Consider the following 16,775-nt stretch of genomic DNA (forward strand, 5'->3'; position numbering starts at 1 on the left):
AAAATCTGTGATTTCATCCACACAGATACTCTCGCCATTAGTACAAATTAAAGCTCCTTATCTTGTCCTGGTGATGAGATTCTTGACCATATTTTTCCATAAATCTCCCAGGGAAACTCTACCTAATGTTCTGGGACTTCCTCTTACTCATCTAGTATCTTAAGATTCCTGCTTTAACAGGAACCGTCTTTCTATTGTCCCATCCATTTTATTTTTGAAACATGATGGACATACCTTTTCTGACTTGATTTTCACAGCAATATTTTTTACTCACAGTAAAAATCTGTGTCATGAAAGTCAATAATCATAAAATCAAAAGATAAAATAGCTAGCTAAAAGACAGATTTAAGCATTATCCTAAATTTTGTTTGTTGACTATCCCATTCCACTCCCAGTACCCAGCACCTAATAAAATACTTAATAAATGTTGAATGAATGTCAGTATAAAAAAATTCTTGGGGACAGAAATATTAAAAATTGGTTTTAAAATAATTGGGCATTTTTTAAAAGGGCAGATATAGGCTCAAGGTCTTAGGTGAACAATATGAGGGGCATTTTCATGGACATTAAAACGTTTAAAACCTATGATATTGTTCTCATTTGATAAAAGTATCAGCGTGTAGCATCTTGTTACTTAAATTAAGTGAAGCAATTTAATTAAATTGATTCCCAATAGCTACTGCTTCCACATTTGAATTTGTTAAAAGTCTGCAGACTGGAAGTCTAGTAAATCAGTCACGAAGACCCCAGCATTTCTAATGGGGTAGGTGCACCTTCCACTGCTCAGCCTAATGCTCTATGTCAGAGATAAGATCTCTACTACCCACTGGCAACAGGAAGAAGTCCAATTCTGAGAGTGACAACTAATTGGTATCCTTTGGCCCTATCCATTCTATAACAACAATTTTCAGCAACTATGACCAAAACTCATTAGACTAGAAATAAGACTTGAAGTGGCTTCTACCATGAGTCTAAATTGCCTCTCTATAACTTTCAATCATCGATCTTAGTTCTGCTCCCTGATGTCAAGTACAAGATGTCTTGTATATGGATGTGACAGTCTTTGAATTCCCCATTATCTTTCATAATTGACAGGAACATACAACAAACATGAAATAATTCCCTATCTGTGAGGAATGTACATCCTAATGAGAGGCAATAAATACCTACTATTTCATTGATAGAGGAAGCTTACAGATGAGGAAACTGTCCCTACCAGTGCAGGCTGGCATTTTTGTGACTTCTTTTAGAATTGCCTAAATTACATGACATGGTCAGGGTCACAGATTCACTTTTAGTAAAGGGGATAAATACAAGAAAGGGAGACAACTACATCTTCTCTTTAGTCACTCTATACTTGTAGAGTAGAGGTTTGTATCCCATCTGCAGCATCTGCAGAATGGGGCAGAAAAATGATCAATAGATTTGTCCATTTAATGCTTTAAAATGAAGCAGCTGGACTAAATTTTTTAAATCTCTTCCAGCTCTAGAATATATGATAGCGTCACAGATCTAGAGATGAAATGGATACTCTTCATTTTATAGATGAGACAACTGCCCTTAGGGACTGCTCTGTAGGAAATAGGAGAGGCAAGATTTGAACCCAGGTTATGACATGATCCCATGACTCCAATTCATCAACATTGCCTCAGATAGGCAGCTGGTAAATGGGAGTTTCATCATGGCTTAGGGGAATCAAATACCATAGGGGTGCTACAGATGAAAAATATTTTCTCCTTCACAATTTTCATATTTATGAGGCAAAGATTTCCATAATTTCAGAAACTATTGCTGACCCATGCCTTTTTGTTTTTTTCCTGCTAAGGCAATTGGGGTTAAGTAACTTGCGCAGGGTCATACAGCTAGGTAGTGTTAAGTGTCTTGAGGCCAGATTTGAACTCAGGTATTCCTGCCTTCAGGACTGGTGGACCCACAATCCTTTTGTGTATTTTTAAACTTAAAAAAAAATTCTGAACACAAAATTAGTATTTGCATATACAAAATAGAATGGGGAAAAATTGTACACGAACCTCTTACCTCTTATAGCTTGCTTTTCTACAGCTTCCTTTTAAAATATAGTAAATGTAGTGTTTCTTTCTGGCCTTCCTGTTATCCTCTGTTCATGTGTTTAAAAAAAATTCTTCAAAAAAAAATTCTTTGTCTTTCAGTTCTTTGGCAACCTTAATATTAGCCTTCTTTCCCTCCCTCCTAAATTAAAAGAAGAAAAAATAAAAACACCTTTGGGAGTAAGTATACCATAACTAGGAATAGGAATAGTAGATTGCTTTCTACTTTTCCCAGAAATTCCAGTAATTGGAATCTTTGGATTTATTAAAAATTCGTTACCATTCATTTGCTTCTGTATGTTGTATAAGTAGTATGTTTCACTGTAGCCTCCCTGAGGTTCACTTTCAGTCTCCATATTTTTTTAGACAGGACTAAATAGTTTTAGTTTAAGATCTTTTACTGTTGGGCCTTCTCACTCTTCCCCATTATTTTCTTTGAGAAAGTACCTCCAATTGAATTTCATTCTTTTTTTTTTTCCTATCTCTATGATGTAATCTTTTGGCACTAGCACTGAATAAGAAACTTAGGTTAGTATTGTAATTTTTATTGCATTGAATTTCCTTCTAGCCTATGAACAATCTCTATTTAAATGTCTTTATTTCCATAAAAAATTTTCTAGTTGTATTCATTATTCCTTTATTAGTGGACTTATTTTATAATTCATAGCTGCTTTAAATGGAATTTCTCTTCCTGCTAGTTTTTTCTTAACAAAATACATAAATGGTTATGATTAATGTGGATTTGTTTTGAGTCATATAACTATTGAAGTTACTTTTTCAATTAATTTTAGTTTTTTTTTTTATTTCCTAGATATTGTTAGTTATGGTATACTTACTCCCTAAATTTCCTTTTCTTGTTGTTACTATAGTTAGTATTTTTAGAACCATATTAGGCAATAATGGTGTTGGACACCTTTTTTTTAACCTCTTGTCCAATTAGAAAGTCCTTTAGACCTTCAAATCACATAATGCTGTTTGCATAGATCTACTTATTAATAGGAGAAAGTCCATTTATTTATATACTTTCTAATGTTTCTAACAGAAATGTTATGTTTTGTCAGTTTTTTTCAGCACAGTAGCTTCATTTTTCATAATTATTTTTATTATTGTTGAGTTTTCCTTAAATGAATCAGACATTACTAATGTAAAAATCAATCTGTTCATAGCATAATTTTAAAAAATATATTGCTATAGCTTTATTTAGATTTTAATATTTTTATATTGATGTTGATTAGAAATATTAGTCTCCTGTTTTCTTTCTTTGTCTCTCCCTAGTTTAAGGGTCAGAATCATACTATAGAAACAATCTGAAAGGTCCCTTACGTTTTTGTAAACAATTTTTTGTTTTGTCATATTAAGCAAAGTGGTTTCTTAATGTGTTCCTTTTCATCTTTTATTATTTTTTCATCTTTAATTATGAAATCTTTTAAATTTTTCATAAATTTAGTGGCTAAGAAAGAATTCTTTTTATGATATCTCTGACAAATGGGAAAACATTTAAGCCTCTGTTTAAAAGTTTTCTGTAATGAAGAGCTCACTAATCCCATCATATATTCTATTCCACTTTTGGAATTAAAAAGTTTTCCTTTATATCGAGTTAAAAAATCTGACTTTCTATAATTTTCCCTTATTCTGACCTAAACAAAATTTTGTAATCATCCATTTGATGTTATTTAATTTATTCAATTTTGACAGTTGCTGAAATACTTGAATAACTGAATAAATCTGGCATACCACTTAAAAAAAAATCAAGAAACTAAGAGTTGGAAGACATTGTAAAAGAGTAGGAATACTTCTGCAATATCACAGAGAGCTGTGAGAGAAGGTCACAGGGAACCCTTTGGAACTCCCTCCTTAAGGTAAGTCTCTCTGTAAGTTCCACCTTTTATTTTCAGTCCCACAAGATCTACTAAAATAAGAAATGTGATATAATGGAGGGACCACTGGATTTGAAATTGGAGGACTTGGATTTAAATTTTACTTACCTATGTGTTTTTAGATAAGTCAAAATTAAATTTTCTGGACCATATCTCCATCTGAAAAATCTAAATGACTTTTAAGGTTCTTTTGCATTTCTAAATTCTGTGGTACTCAACCTAATCTCTATTTCTCTGTTTTTTATAGTTGTATTCTTATAATTCCTTTGTAGATGGACACTCAAATATTTTTACATTTCTCTGTATTTCAAAATCCTTTGACATCTCCACCAGTTCTTTAATCTCTGAGATGGCCCTTCTCACTAATGCCATTTCTTTTCTACTTTTACTTACTTGATTCCATCCCTAGCTCTTTAATTTTTGACCTCCCCCTTCCCCTGGTTCTCCTTTCCTTATGTCTACAGACATGCCCAAGTCTCCCCTTTGACCAAGCAATTTAATCATGATTACTTCTACTCTCATTCACTTAACCGTTCATTGCAGTCTGACTTTTCCTCAACTGAAATGTTTCTCTCCATTTACCAATGATCTCCCTGCAAAATCTTACAAGTCTCATCTTAGTCTTCATTTCTTTTTCACCTCTGTGTAGCATCTGACACCATTATCATCTTATCTTCCTGGATGGTCTCTTTTTAGGTTTTTGTGACATCGTTCTTCTTTCTTGGTTCTCCTATCTGAGAGACAATTCCTTCTTAATCTCTTTGGCCGGATCATTATGTTCTCAACTGCACATATTCTCTCCAAAGAGTTTGCTCTCTTTCTCATTGCCTTCTAGACATTTTGAACTGGTTGTCCCATAGGCATCTCAAACTCTCAATGTCCAAAACATCACTTTTCTACCAAAATCTACTCTGTAAGCAACTTCATTATCTTTCTACCACCTGAGTTTGCTACCTCAGAGACATCCTCAACACCCACTGATCCTCATCCAACACATCCAGTCTTATCAATTCTTCCTCCAGAACATCATTCTACTCAATCACTGCCTTACCTGATGTAGACTATTTATTCTTCCAAGTCTTGCTCCACATTTCTAATATTTTTATATATTATTCCCTTTGATTCATTATAGAATGACTCTTAAAACCTCGAATTTGGTATAAAGCTCGACTCAAGTTCTAATTTTTATGGAGCTTTTCCTGAACCCCTCAGTTACTAATTCTGTGCCCTATGAAATATTTTGGACTTACTAATTTATTTTTTGTGATATATATATATCCCATGTAAAATCTCAGACTTCATGCTCAGCTCTCACAGATGATTCTCAGAACATACATGCACATCTAGAGATAAAATACTCTATGTATGTACGTACATACATACCCAATATCTTTCAATAGAATTGAAGCTTCTTGAGGACAGGGGGTTTAACTTTTGTCTTTGTACCCCCAGCACCTTGCCTAAAGCCTATAGTACAGTAAGAATTTTAATAAATGCAGATAAATTTCACTTGGTGATTCTTACACATTTCTGAAGATATTTAACAGTCCTCAAGAGGTCTTCTCTTGTTCAAGCTAAATGGTCCCAGATTTTCATCCAGTTCTTTAAAAGTATGACTTTTAGTCTCCTCATTATCCTGGTCATCACATTTTTCTCTACCTCCTACCAAATATTTTGTCAAAAGTCTTTCTTAAAACATTGTTTCAAGAACTGAACATGATGATTCCAGATGTGAGGTAATGAACCAAATACTACAGGATTACTACCTCTCTAGTCCTGGGGACAAGGCCTGAATACAGGCATATATAACACATTAATTTTGTTTTTTTTATTCTTAGCTACCATATCAAACTCTTAGACTTCTATTAAACTTAGAAGACCCTAAAACCCCTAGATTTTGTAGTTCATTTTGGAATTATATCCAGCCACCTTGGAAGAAATTGGTGGCCAATAAAAGCACACAATCTCTCTTCTGTAGTTTTTAATAGTTTTTCAATAGCATTTGGTTACAGAAATAAATGTCTCAAGACACGTTTACCATCTTGCAATTATTATTCATTCCCTTTGCTCTGGAGGAAAGATTCCCTACATGTGTGAGCAGTTGGGCCTTCATCTGTTTCTGGGCAAAGTCCCTAGAGTTCAAGGAACCACTACAAAAGCATCACTCATTATTAAGATTTCAGCTCTCTTACAGGGTGGCTAACTTTCCCCCAAAACACAAAACTACATGTGATAAAAGCTGAAGTTACAGACCGTGAGGTGGATGTTAATTCTATCCCCCAATACCAATTATATTTTATATTTCTATGGTGCTTCCATATCTAAGATTTTTTAAAGAGAAATTCCACAGGAGTTTGACACAATATTAGATATTTTTTCTCCTTTAAATGTGCACTGAAAGAGGGGGAGGATTGCAATATTCTCAAAAGCAATTCTTACATCAAAGCAGAGCTACAGAGTTTCCCACGAGTACATATCTGAAATGACATTTGTTAATAATTAATTTATAAAAACTTTATTCCCCAATGTTTTCAGGAATGGATTTGATCCATTAGCTAACAGAGATACAGCTGCATTTAAGATGGCCATCTTGAGATCTTTGGTTTAATTGGTGTGCTTTATTTTCTTTATAACATGGGTGGGAGATGAAAGGAAAATACTCAAGAGCATGTGGGAAGGTGTCTCTGCAAATAGAGTTTGAGGGCAACATGTAGCCTCATTAGTGAAAAACATTCTAACCTTCAAGAGTTCTTAGCTTCAGCTTTAGCTTAGTGACAAATGGAGTGCCTGACAGCTAGCTGTTCCCTGAGGGTATAAAGTGGCAGGGAGGCAGAAAACAGAAGAATGGTTCTTTTTTTAGGATATTTTCTTAGGTTTTCCTAAAGGGGTCCAAATGCAAATCAGAGCTGAAGAAGCCTTTTGTGAGGCAACTACAGTTACCTACTTGATGCTCTAAAAGCTTGGTAAAGATTCTTTTCAGTACTCTGGTTCTCTGCCCCATTCTAGCATAAACCCAGAAACACTGGCATTGTTATCTGCAGTTATTGGTCTCTGGTTCCCTTAGCATCTAACTTTTCAGTTTCTCCCCAGAGTTCCCCTCCTCCCCATAGCCTTACAGCTTACAGTTATAGACTAAGTCACCCCAGCAGAACAGCAGCCCAACCCTTTAGCAGATCATCTGCCCAACAAGCAGCTAGGAATTTTAAAAGGATTCTATGACAGGATAAAAGGACTTCCAGAATTAGTAATCAGGATATACCTTTTAGTCACACATAATTCTTGTCTCACTACGCACAAAACTCTTATGTTTTGAATCCATTCTCTCAAGGATGAGGATGTAAGGGGAAGCATATATCTCAAACTTGAGATGTTTGTTTTATATTGTTTTCTGTGAATCCTTCCAACTCCTGTTTCCTCATTGTTATTTAGGAGCACACTAGTAGAGGCTCATGAGCCCCAGCTGCTAGTACCCCTTAAATCCTAAAGTTCTGGTCAGACAATCCTCTGAAGACTCCAGCCTTTGAGTGGTGCTATTATAAGAACATACCTGATGCCCTCATAAAGGCTCCAAACCGATCTCATGGGAGGAACAAGTTACCATCACTTGTAGGTAGGGTACTACATGGAAGTCAGGAGACTGGTTTGAGTGACTTCCCTGCTAAATACGGGCTTATATAAGGGTGGGCTTTACATAAACAGAATACCCAATTCACAAGGATTGAAAAATATGAATTCTCAAAAGAATGTTAAAAATCACTTGTAAAAATGTTTAACTTCATTGCTCAAATAGATTGAGGTACTACTCATCCATCAAATTAGTAAAATTTATTAAAACAAACTAGATTGCTGGGTAACTTCTAGCAGCAAACATGGCAATTTAACCCAATTATGTCATTATTGGCAATATGCCAAGGGAATTCATTTTTTTTTAATATTAACAAATGTTCAAAGATTTTCAGAGGGACATTATAATTTTTTTAAAAGCTGGAAGTATCTAGCAAATAGGAAACATGGCATAATGACCAAATACTGAATACATGCAACTTAAATCAACAAGAATGAGGAATCATGGAAATATGGAATATCTTTAAAAGGGAAAGGCAGTTTAAAAAGGATACAATGGGGGCCTTGGAGGCAAAGGACCTAGGTTTTAGCTCTACCACTTACTATGACTTTCAGCAAGTGAAAATTCTTTAGTTCTAAGTTTTTTTCATCAGTAAATTGAGGTTGGATAAGAATATAGAATCAGATTCAGGAGGGAAGAGAGCCTAGTTATCTAGTATAAGTCCCTCACATTACAACCAAAACAACCAGACCTTGAAATATCAAGTGAGTTAGGTCCACTTGACTCCAGATCAATTTTTTCCTTCCACTGCTCCATGAATTTTAAAGGTTTTTTTCTAACTCTACATCTATGATCCTAGACTCCTAGGACCTCAAATAATTCAAAGTGGTAGAGAGGGGGGAAAAACCACATTTACCATAGGAGAAAAATGAATGCGAACTGACAAAGAATTTCATGCTGAAATTCATTAAACAAATAATTGCAAGGCAAGCTAAGCTTATGTTAATTTGAATATCAAGTTTATAATACACCATTGGGGTAGGAGTGGAGTGTTTCACAGACACTGGAATGGTTTCCCTTCATGGAGGAGAGGAGGCCACACTTAGGTCAACCTAAGCTTGTGATAATTATGAGAATGTGATGCTAAACTCAAATACAAGGAATTCCTAAAGACTACATTTTGACTTAGAAAATGGAAAATTAACATTGTTTTATTGCATCTTTATTCATTTCGTTATACATTTCCCAATTACATTTTTATCTTGTCAGGCTATACTAGAATTTTGTCAGCTAGATGCAGCATACCTCTGGTCTGAAAGATTAGGGTCTGAATCATTAACATTGTTGATTTATTTATTTATTTATTATTGTTTAAAACATTAAGGAATCCAACCAAAAGGGAGTTATTGGAATTTCCACTAATATATCAAATTGTTTTGACAGCTTGTTTAAATTTCTAATATAGCCCTCCAAGTTCCTTGCTGGTAACGCCTGTCTATCTCCTGACTCGGCAGGCTTAAAAGGGTACACCCCACCCCTTCTTAAGCTTGAGATTCTCTTATCAATGAAGCTGATTCCCAGTTTCTCATACTTACTCTTCCTATTCTTTCTCCTTAAGAGTCCCTGTCCCAGTAGGATTTAATACATTCTTAAGCAAAAATCTTTGGGTCAGAGATCAAACATGGAGTCTGTATATAGTTCCTGCCTTCATCAGCTTTGCCCTATGTTGTTACTAAGTCCATAAACTACCCCTCTGCCTTATTCAATCCTAACATCAAATGTTTTGGGTCAGGCTTAGAACTGGAAGGTAATGAAATACTCATGAAATAATTTATGAGAGTTTTGTAAAGATATAATTAACAAAAACATAGATTTCTTCCCCCCAAAATTCAGCAGTCACCATGGCAGCAGAGCTGTTAGAAGAATAGTTAGAACGGTATGGGCATTTTGCAAAATCATTAGCACATCTGCTCCTCAGAGGCCTGCCTTTTTATGTTTCAAGCAACACAGAAGCAATGGTTTAAGACCTGATCTTCCAGGCCAACCAAATCCTGAGAGTAGTCTCTTTGCATGACCTACTGCCTGCGGCCTCTGATGTGTTATCCCACAAATTAACAAAACAATAATTAAAGTGAGACAAATTGTTAAGAAACAAACTGTTGGTGAAAGAAAGCATTAATAAATTTCAGCTATTATTATTTTCTGTAAAGTAGAGCAAATAATTCCTGCCAGGATTGTGAATAAACAGGAAAGGCTTTTACTGGTACCAAAAAAAGAATTGGAAAAAAAGTAGTTCTCTCTCAAAAGAGAATAGTTAAATAAAAGGTGGCATATGAGTACAATGGAATAATATATTATACTGTATAATGAATATATAGAATTCAGAGAATCATGGGAAAACATATGAAAAACTAAGTTATTCCAAAGGCAAATTTAACTAGTGGATACTTCCAACTGAATATCTGATAAACACCTCAATTTGATATATCTGAAACAGAACTCAAATCCAAAACAGAACAGGTCTCTCAAAAGATCCATCCTATCCCTATTACTACCTTCTCTGATAAAGGCACCATTAAATTTTAAGTCACCTTTGTCCCATAGCCTTGGAATCTTCAACTCTGTCACCTTCATCCCACCCACTGATAGTCAATCATCTGCAAAGTCAAACTAGGTCATTCCCCTGCTTAAAAAATTCCAGTAGCAATCTGTGGAATAAAATGCAAATTCTTTGTTCATTTTAATCCCTTTATAAAGAGCAGCGAGATGGCATAGTAGTTAGCATGCTGGCCCTGAAGTAAGGAGGATCTGAATTCAAATCTGGACTCAAACACTTAATACTTCCTCGCTGTGTGACCCTGGGACAAGTCACTTAACCCCAAATTGCCTCAGCAAAAAAAAAAAAAAAAAAAAATTCTTAAATCCCTTTACAAGCTGCCTTGTCTATTTTTCCAGATTCAATAAATACACTATGTTTCCCTTTAGACAGTGGTGCAGCCAAAATGACTTGCCATTCTTCATCACAATAGTCTATCATTTATATGCTTTGTACAATCTATCAATCATGTTTAGAACAAAGTATTCCCTTCTCTCTTCCACTTTGCAGAATTTCTAAATTCCTTCAAATTCAGTCCAATTACCATTTCCCTTTCCAAAAACATTTTCAATTATAAATTTTCTCTTTCCCCTCCTCAACTTACTGAAACAAGAAATTAAAAACCCATTATACAAATGAAGTCATGCAAAACATCAGCCACATAGTGCCATCTCTTTCTTAGAAGGCAGGACCCTTCTGGTTTGCCCAGTTCTTAGTGACTCCTCCACAAAATTACTTTATGTCTTAACTTATATATTACTATTCTTGATTAAAAAAAAAAAAAGCTAATTGTAAGCACTGATTTGTTTTTGTCTCATGTCCCTAACATACTTTAGGTGTTAATAACCTATTAGGTGCTCCATTTGGTGGAGATAAAGTGGAGATTTTACCTGACTTAAACTGCAGCTTCCTAAACACTCAATCATTATCTTGAGTCATTTTTCACTCTTTGTCTCACACATCCATTCAGTTTCCAAATACTGTCAATGATACAACTTTACAAACATTTCCCTCCTTAATCTGGAGCAGTCACTCAAGCCCTCAGTACTTCTCAAATGTCTTATGAGCCTAACTAGTCTCTCGATATCCAATTCTGCCTTTCCCACTCACAATACTGCTAGAATAACTTTTAATTTGGTCATGTTAAAAATCTTTATCCCAAATTGCCCACTAAATGAAGTATGATTTTCTAACTCTGGAATTCATGGCCCTAAAAAATATGACTCCAACCTCATCCTCATAGTTCATTAGAATCAAACCTACCTATACTCCCCATGCCTGAATACATTCTATTTCTTCTGGTGTTCCAGCCCTTCTACACTGCCCTCTCTGAAATACTTCACCAAGTACTTATCTCTAGAAGATCATCTTTCAAGCTCTAACTCAGAAAACCAGCCACTTTTTACAATCCTCCATTCCCCGAACAGAAGTGATCTGTCTCATAACATTGATTTCATAGGAACTCATCCTACTTTAATCTATATTACATTTAACTGTATACAAGTTCATCTCTCACACTAGATAAGAACAAGAACTATACATTCACCTTTCAGAAGCACAGATCTTACATTAATAACAAATTAACACTCACTTAATAGAATTTAATGAAAATATATCTGTCCCTCTGTTAATCTTTCTTTTCTTCACTTTCAACTTATAGTGTCATCTTGAAGAGATTGTTAACTGAAACCTCAGCTGATCTCTGCCCTTAATACAAATTTCATTACTTGGTCACCAGCACCTCATTTAGTCATGGAAGATATGTAAAATTGGCAACTGACAGCATGGAAAGCATCCTTCACAGTGTCAATAAGCAGCTGTTTTTATATAGAAGTAAATTTTTGCTAGGGAGATGCTGCAATACAATTCCAGGCTGCCAAGGCAAAATATGGTAAATGTACACTCATTTTTAAATAAATAATTCCAACTAAAGACGACTTCTTTTGGTTTACCCCTTTGCAAAGCAGTGACCACAAGTAACATTTCACACATGTAGATTTAAAGATAGAAAGGCTTTTAAAGATCATCTAACCCATCCACTTATTGTACAAATAAGGAAAAAAGCCCTCTACCCAGGATTGTAAAGGTAGTAAGTGGCTGACTTAGAATTCAAACCCAGAACCTTTGACTCCCAACCCACTGCTCATGACAGCAGTTTGCTTTTGCATTACACAGGTGATGGAATTGAATGCTGCATTAAAAAAATAATAATACATGCAGCAGAGAATGAACAGAAGTTTGTGGAGGTGATAGCTAATATTGTGTTGGTGGCAGGATGAGAGGGGATGGAACTGAGTTTTTAGATATTTAATAAATATTTTAAGTTATCAGAACGACCTTTTAGAAAGAAAAGAGATTTAAAGAGGTACTTTTAGAGATTACATTGAACAAAAGGGCAGAATCTAACGATAGGTTGATATTTATCAGTTCTGTTCAAGGAAAATGAAGGGGTCTTAGACACATAAAAAGTTGAAGAACACAGTCAGCCTTATAAAATACTACTGGGAATCACTGAATTATCAATGGTGGAAGTAACCTCAGAGCTTTAGACCTGGAAAGACCCTTAGAAATTACCCACTCTGACCCTCTCTATTTTACAGATGAAAAAACTGGGCCCAGAAAAGTGATTTGCCTGAAGTCAAATAATTAATTTAGAACCCAAGTCTTCTAAATCCAAATAGTTACCTCCACTGTACCATGATTACCAAGCTTAACAATAATTCACATATATGGATGTTGCACTTTCTTCACAATAACTCTAATAAGCTAGTTGTTCATGGTAGCACCTAGTAAGTATCTAAAATAGAATCCAACCCCTAAAAATGTTAAGTTGGGAGACAGTATTTCTCCACTGGCAAGATTGCAATTTTAAATAAATAGGAGTAGACCTCATGCTTCATGGATGCCTTAATAGCATACCACCTCTCTCCTTATTCATGCAGAGGAAGATACCTATCCATGTGATGTCAGGACTCTGTCTTGTAGAGAACTTCTTTAAAACCCAGATTCCAAAAGAATGCGTTATGTCTAAAAGCAGAGACTATTTGCATATTTTATTGTTTTTATATATGTAAAATATCACTTGGTATTGCTTATTTAATAGCATTTTAGTTCCTGCTTGCTCTTTCATGTTGAGTTCATTTGTTGTACCAAAAGTAGTATTCAAAGCCTGTTGTATGAAAGCTATGAGCATCCAGTTTCTGAGGCTGTTCTTGTCACTGCTATCAAACACCTGGAACCTTCTCTCACCTGGTGTCAATCAGCAAGCCTGGGAGATGAGGTGAAAATTCTGAGTTGGAATCTAAGAAACCTAATTTGAAATGACTTCAAACTACAGAATGACAAAAATGCATAATACCTCACTTGATGAAAAAAATGGTGGGATCCACCCTTTATATCCCATAAACTAACCCCTAACAAGCACATGATAAAAATCTGCTCACAAGGCTTCATGGTCATCCTCTACCTGCTTCTGATCTTGAGAGTAAGGATTACTCATTTCATCAGCATAAGAAAACAAAATCTGGGGCTTTTCCTTCTGAACCTGCCCTAACACCCTGAGGGAAGCTCCATGCACAGGAAAAGTCAATTCCTCTTTCTAATTTATGAGCCAGATATTTGAACTTCTTGCGTCATTAATATATTCCAGCTTTTGTTTTCTCTCATACAGGCCATATATCAATTTCAATCTTCTTTTTCTGTAAAATTCATTGTTTCCACAAAAAAAAAATCTTTATTTTGATGAGAAGCATTTTGTTTTTTAAACCACATGATGATCTTATACAGTTGCTCACAGGACACCATCCTAAGTCATTAAACATGCCAAATGGATTCTGAATAAATAAAGCTACAAAGCCCAAGTTATGCACAAATATCTCAGGCGTGTAAGTATACAAACCTATATACAAAAAAATGTAAACAGTAAATGCAGCATGTGAATAATCAAAGGATGCACAGGAAAAACACATAAAGTCCTACCCTTCTGAGGGACAGTCTTCTCTTTGCCCCTTGGAGACGGGCCACTCAACTCCTCCCAATTCAACTGGTTAAGCCCACTGAGAACAAAACAAAAGTGCTCTGAAGACAATGTTTTTAACTGAAGGATCTGGAAAGCTGGTGAGGGGACAGTCAACCCTTCATCAAGTCTGAGGCACAGAAGAAGACACACCTCACAGCTGCAAAGTCCTCCAAAACACAGTCCCTAGGACTTCCAGGGGACCCTGTTCATTGCACTAGTTAAAACTAAATGCTGCAAATGCTAACTCAAAAGACTTCAGGGCACAGGAAACACATGCCCTGTGTCCATGACTATCATGAATATGGGAGAGAAGTGAGGCCCCCAAGTCTTTGTTATAAAAGACCCTTTTGGGGGGAGCAGGAGGAGAGATGTTGTGGGGTGGGGAGGGATAGAGAAGCTATCACACATCAATATGATCTTTTAGAGAATTTCAAGATTTGCACTGGTCCTACACTCAAATGACTCCTACTGGAACAGCAAGGAAGGACTACAGGGGCCAAGTGGGGTGAGGGAGAACTTCAGTATCCAGAGAAACCATGTAATACACATATCAGTTTGTGACCCACAAAAGTGCAATCATGTGAAACCAATGGGCACTATGGTGAGAAGAGAAAATAACCAGGGTTAACATCGAGCAGAGTTCTGCAGGGCAGTGGGCATGGTGTTTGCCATGGCATGCCATCTGCTGGCTATGGGAAGGCAGGTAGATATAAGGGCATGAGCTGGGCCTTGCAGGTGTGGGCACAGACAGGTAAGCGTAGGTATGTCCTCGTTCATCAGTAGGAGGGCTGGGTCCTCCACCTGGACACTGGGTGCTCACACGCTCAAAGGCAGCATACCTGGAGCAGACGATGGTCTGGAGGAGCCCAGACCAGTTGGAGGAACTTGGTCAAGGCCATTTACTGTCCTGGAAAGTGATAGAAAAAAGAAAAACAAAGATAAAGCACCTTTTAAAAACCATTATGCAAACATCATGAAATTCCCTTTTTCATCCCCAAAACCTGCCATCTCTCTATTAATGGTTCCCTATAAGGAATTACTATGTACCCCATTCTAGCCACTGGAGATTAGAATAAACTCAAGATGACTTGGTTTCTGAGCCCTGGTGCACACCCAGTTCTCACTTAATAAGGCACAATAGTGACAGCTGCAGCACTAGTGGCAGTTCCTTCAGAGCCACACCTCTAGCAGTTAGGGCAGGGGCCAATTTACAGGCACCAGAAATGTACCAGACCATGGGCATTGCTTCAAATGTTTTAATACAATAAATGGCTCAATTATAGAAGGACCTTTTTCCCCTCTCAAGGAAAACCCCACATTAGCCATCTAGCAGTCTCAATTCAAATTGCAAGGAACTGTCTCTGTACCTCCCTTCATCCCTTAATGAACAAGGGGCCAAGGCACAAAATGAAAATGCAAACTCCAGGATTTGAAAAAAAAAAAAAAAAAAAAAAAGGAATTGCACACTCCTTTGCAAGCAGATATAGTACAGGTTCCAGAAATTTAACTAAAATCAATAAAAAAGAAAAAAAATCGATTAACTTATTCTGTTCAAAATAAACACTAAATATTTTTACAATATGGTAGTCTGGTAATTTATTTTAAAATTAGTGGGGCAAAGGAGATTCAACACACCTCTTTTCTAGCATGGAAGGGAGGAACCAAAAAAAAATTCTTAAAATGAATTTTTTTTCTAGATTTCCATCTCTCATCCCAACTCCAAAAAGAATACAATTACTCCTTTTCTGCTACCTCTGTTTAAATCTCCAAAGCAATCAAGCCTGTGGCAAGTTTCAGAAATTGCCAGCATCAAGGCAGGAAGCTAGGGTAAACCTAAGCTGAGTTGGTCTGATGCCTGAAAGAATTTGTTCTCACCACCAGGAGTCTAAGGACTTCCCCTGAGAAATAGAAAAGGTTTCTATATAAAAATATTAGAAGTGAATAACATCCCACAACATTCAGAAGGAGCATTTCAATTCAATATCATAAACCAGTGTTTTTACCCTAAATTCTCTAGGAAGCAAAATAAACTATTGGCAGTACATTTAAAAAAGAAAGCATAACTTCAAAGGTGAATTAAGGGGTCAGTGACTTCCGTGTAGAAACTTAATTAAACCAAGCCAGTCCTGAGATCTACTAGATTATAAAACTATATCCAGAGCGACTTTAGCAAAGAGAAAGGCTTCATGCAGAGAAATGCAGGTCATGCAAGTTTAGTATGAAAATAAGCATACCAAAGCAATTAACAAAACTCACTACCATGAAGAGGCAGGATCATGGATTGTTTTTGTTATAAGGAAGGGTTCGATGAGAAGGGATAGGGTGAACCTCAGGGCACCTAGAATTTACAACAAAACAAAAACTTCAAAGTACAAATTCAGCTTGAATACTAGTGGATGAGTTCATGTACCAAACATATAAGCAAAGCAAGAAAAGGCTATATTGCGTTATGATGAAGGCCCAAATACAGATATAGTTCAAAGTAATGACTACTCAACTAATGAATGCCAAGTACCAGGTGCAGATAGATACATCCTACTGGAGGGGAAAGAGAGACAAGGTTCCCTTTTAATAATCTGTGCATTGGCTTAAATAAAACAGACAAGTTGGAGATGGCTGTTGGAAATCCAGTATGTGTAAATTAGATGAGAAG

General features: G+C 36.0%; 1 protein-coding gene across 6 annotated transcripts in view; it reads right to left on the reverse strand.

The window, feature by feature from the left end:
- Window positions 1-5,909: 5,909 nt before the first annotated feature.
- NDEL1 (nudE neurodevelopment protein 1 like 1) overlaps window positions 5,910-16,775 on the reverse strand; it is a 97,112-nt gene continuing 86,246 nt past the window's right edge. For 5 of the 6 annotated variants that reach the window (XM_051995714.1, XM_051995710.1, XM_051995708.1 and 2 more), the window contains one exon: window positions 5,910-15,029. In XM_051995714.1, the coding sequence (XP_051851674.1) occupies window positions 14,939-15,029 (91 nt within the window). In that variant the 3' untranslated portion in view covers window positions 5,910-14,938. The remainder of the gene's footprint in view (window positions 15,030-16,775) is intronic. The other variant, XM_051995712.1, reaches the window with a different exon arrangement.

The sequence above is a fragment of the Antechinus flavipes genome, chromosome 4, assembly GCF_016432865.1.
Source record: "Antechinus flavipes isolate AdamAnt ecotype Samford, QLD, Australia chromosome 4, AdamAnt_v2, whole genome shotgun sequence".
Lineage (NCBI taxonomy): Eukaryota > Metazoa > Chordata > Mammalia > Dasyuromorphia > Dasyuridae > Antechinus > Antechinus flavipes.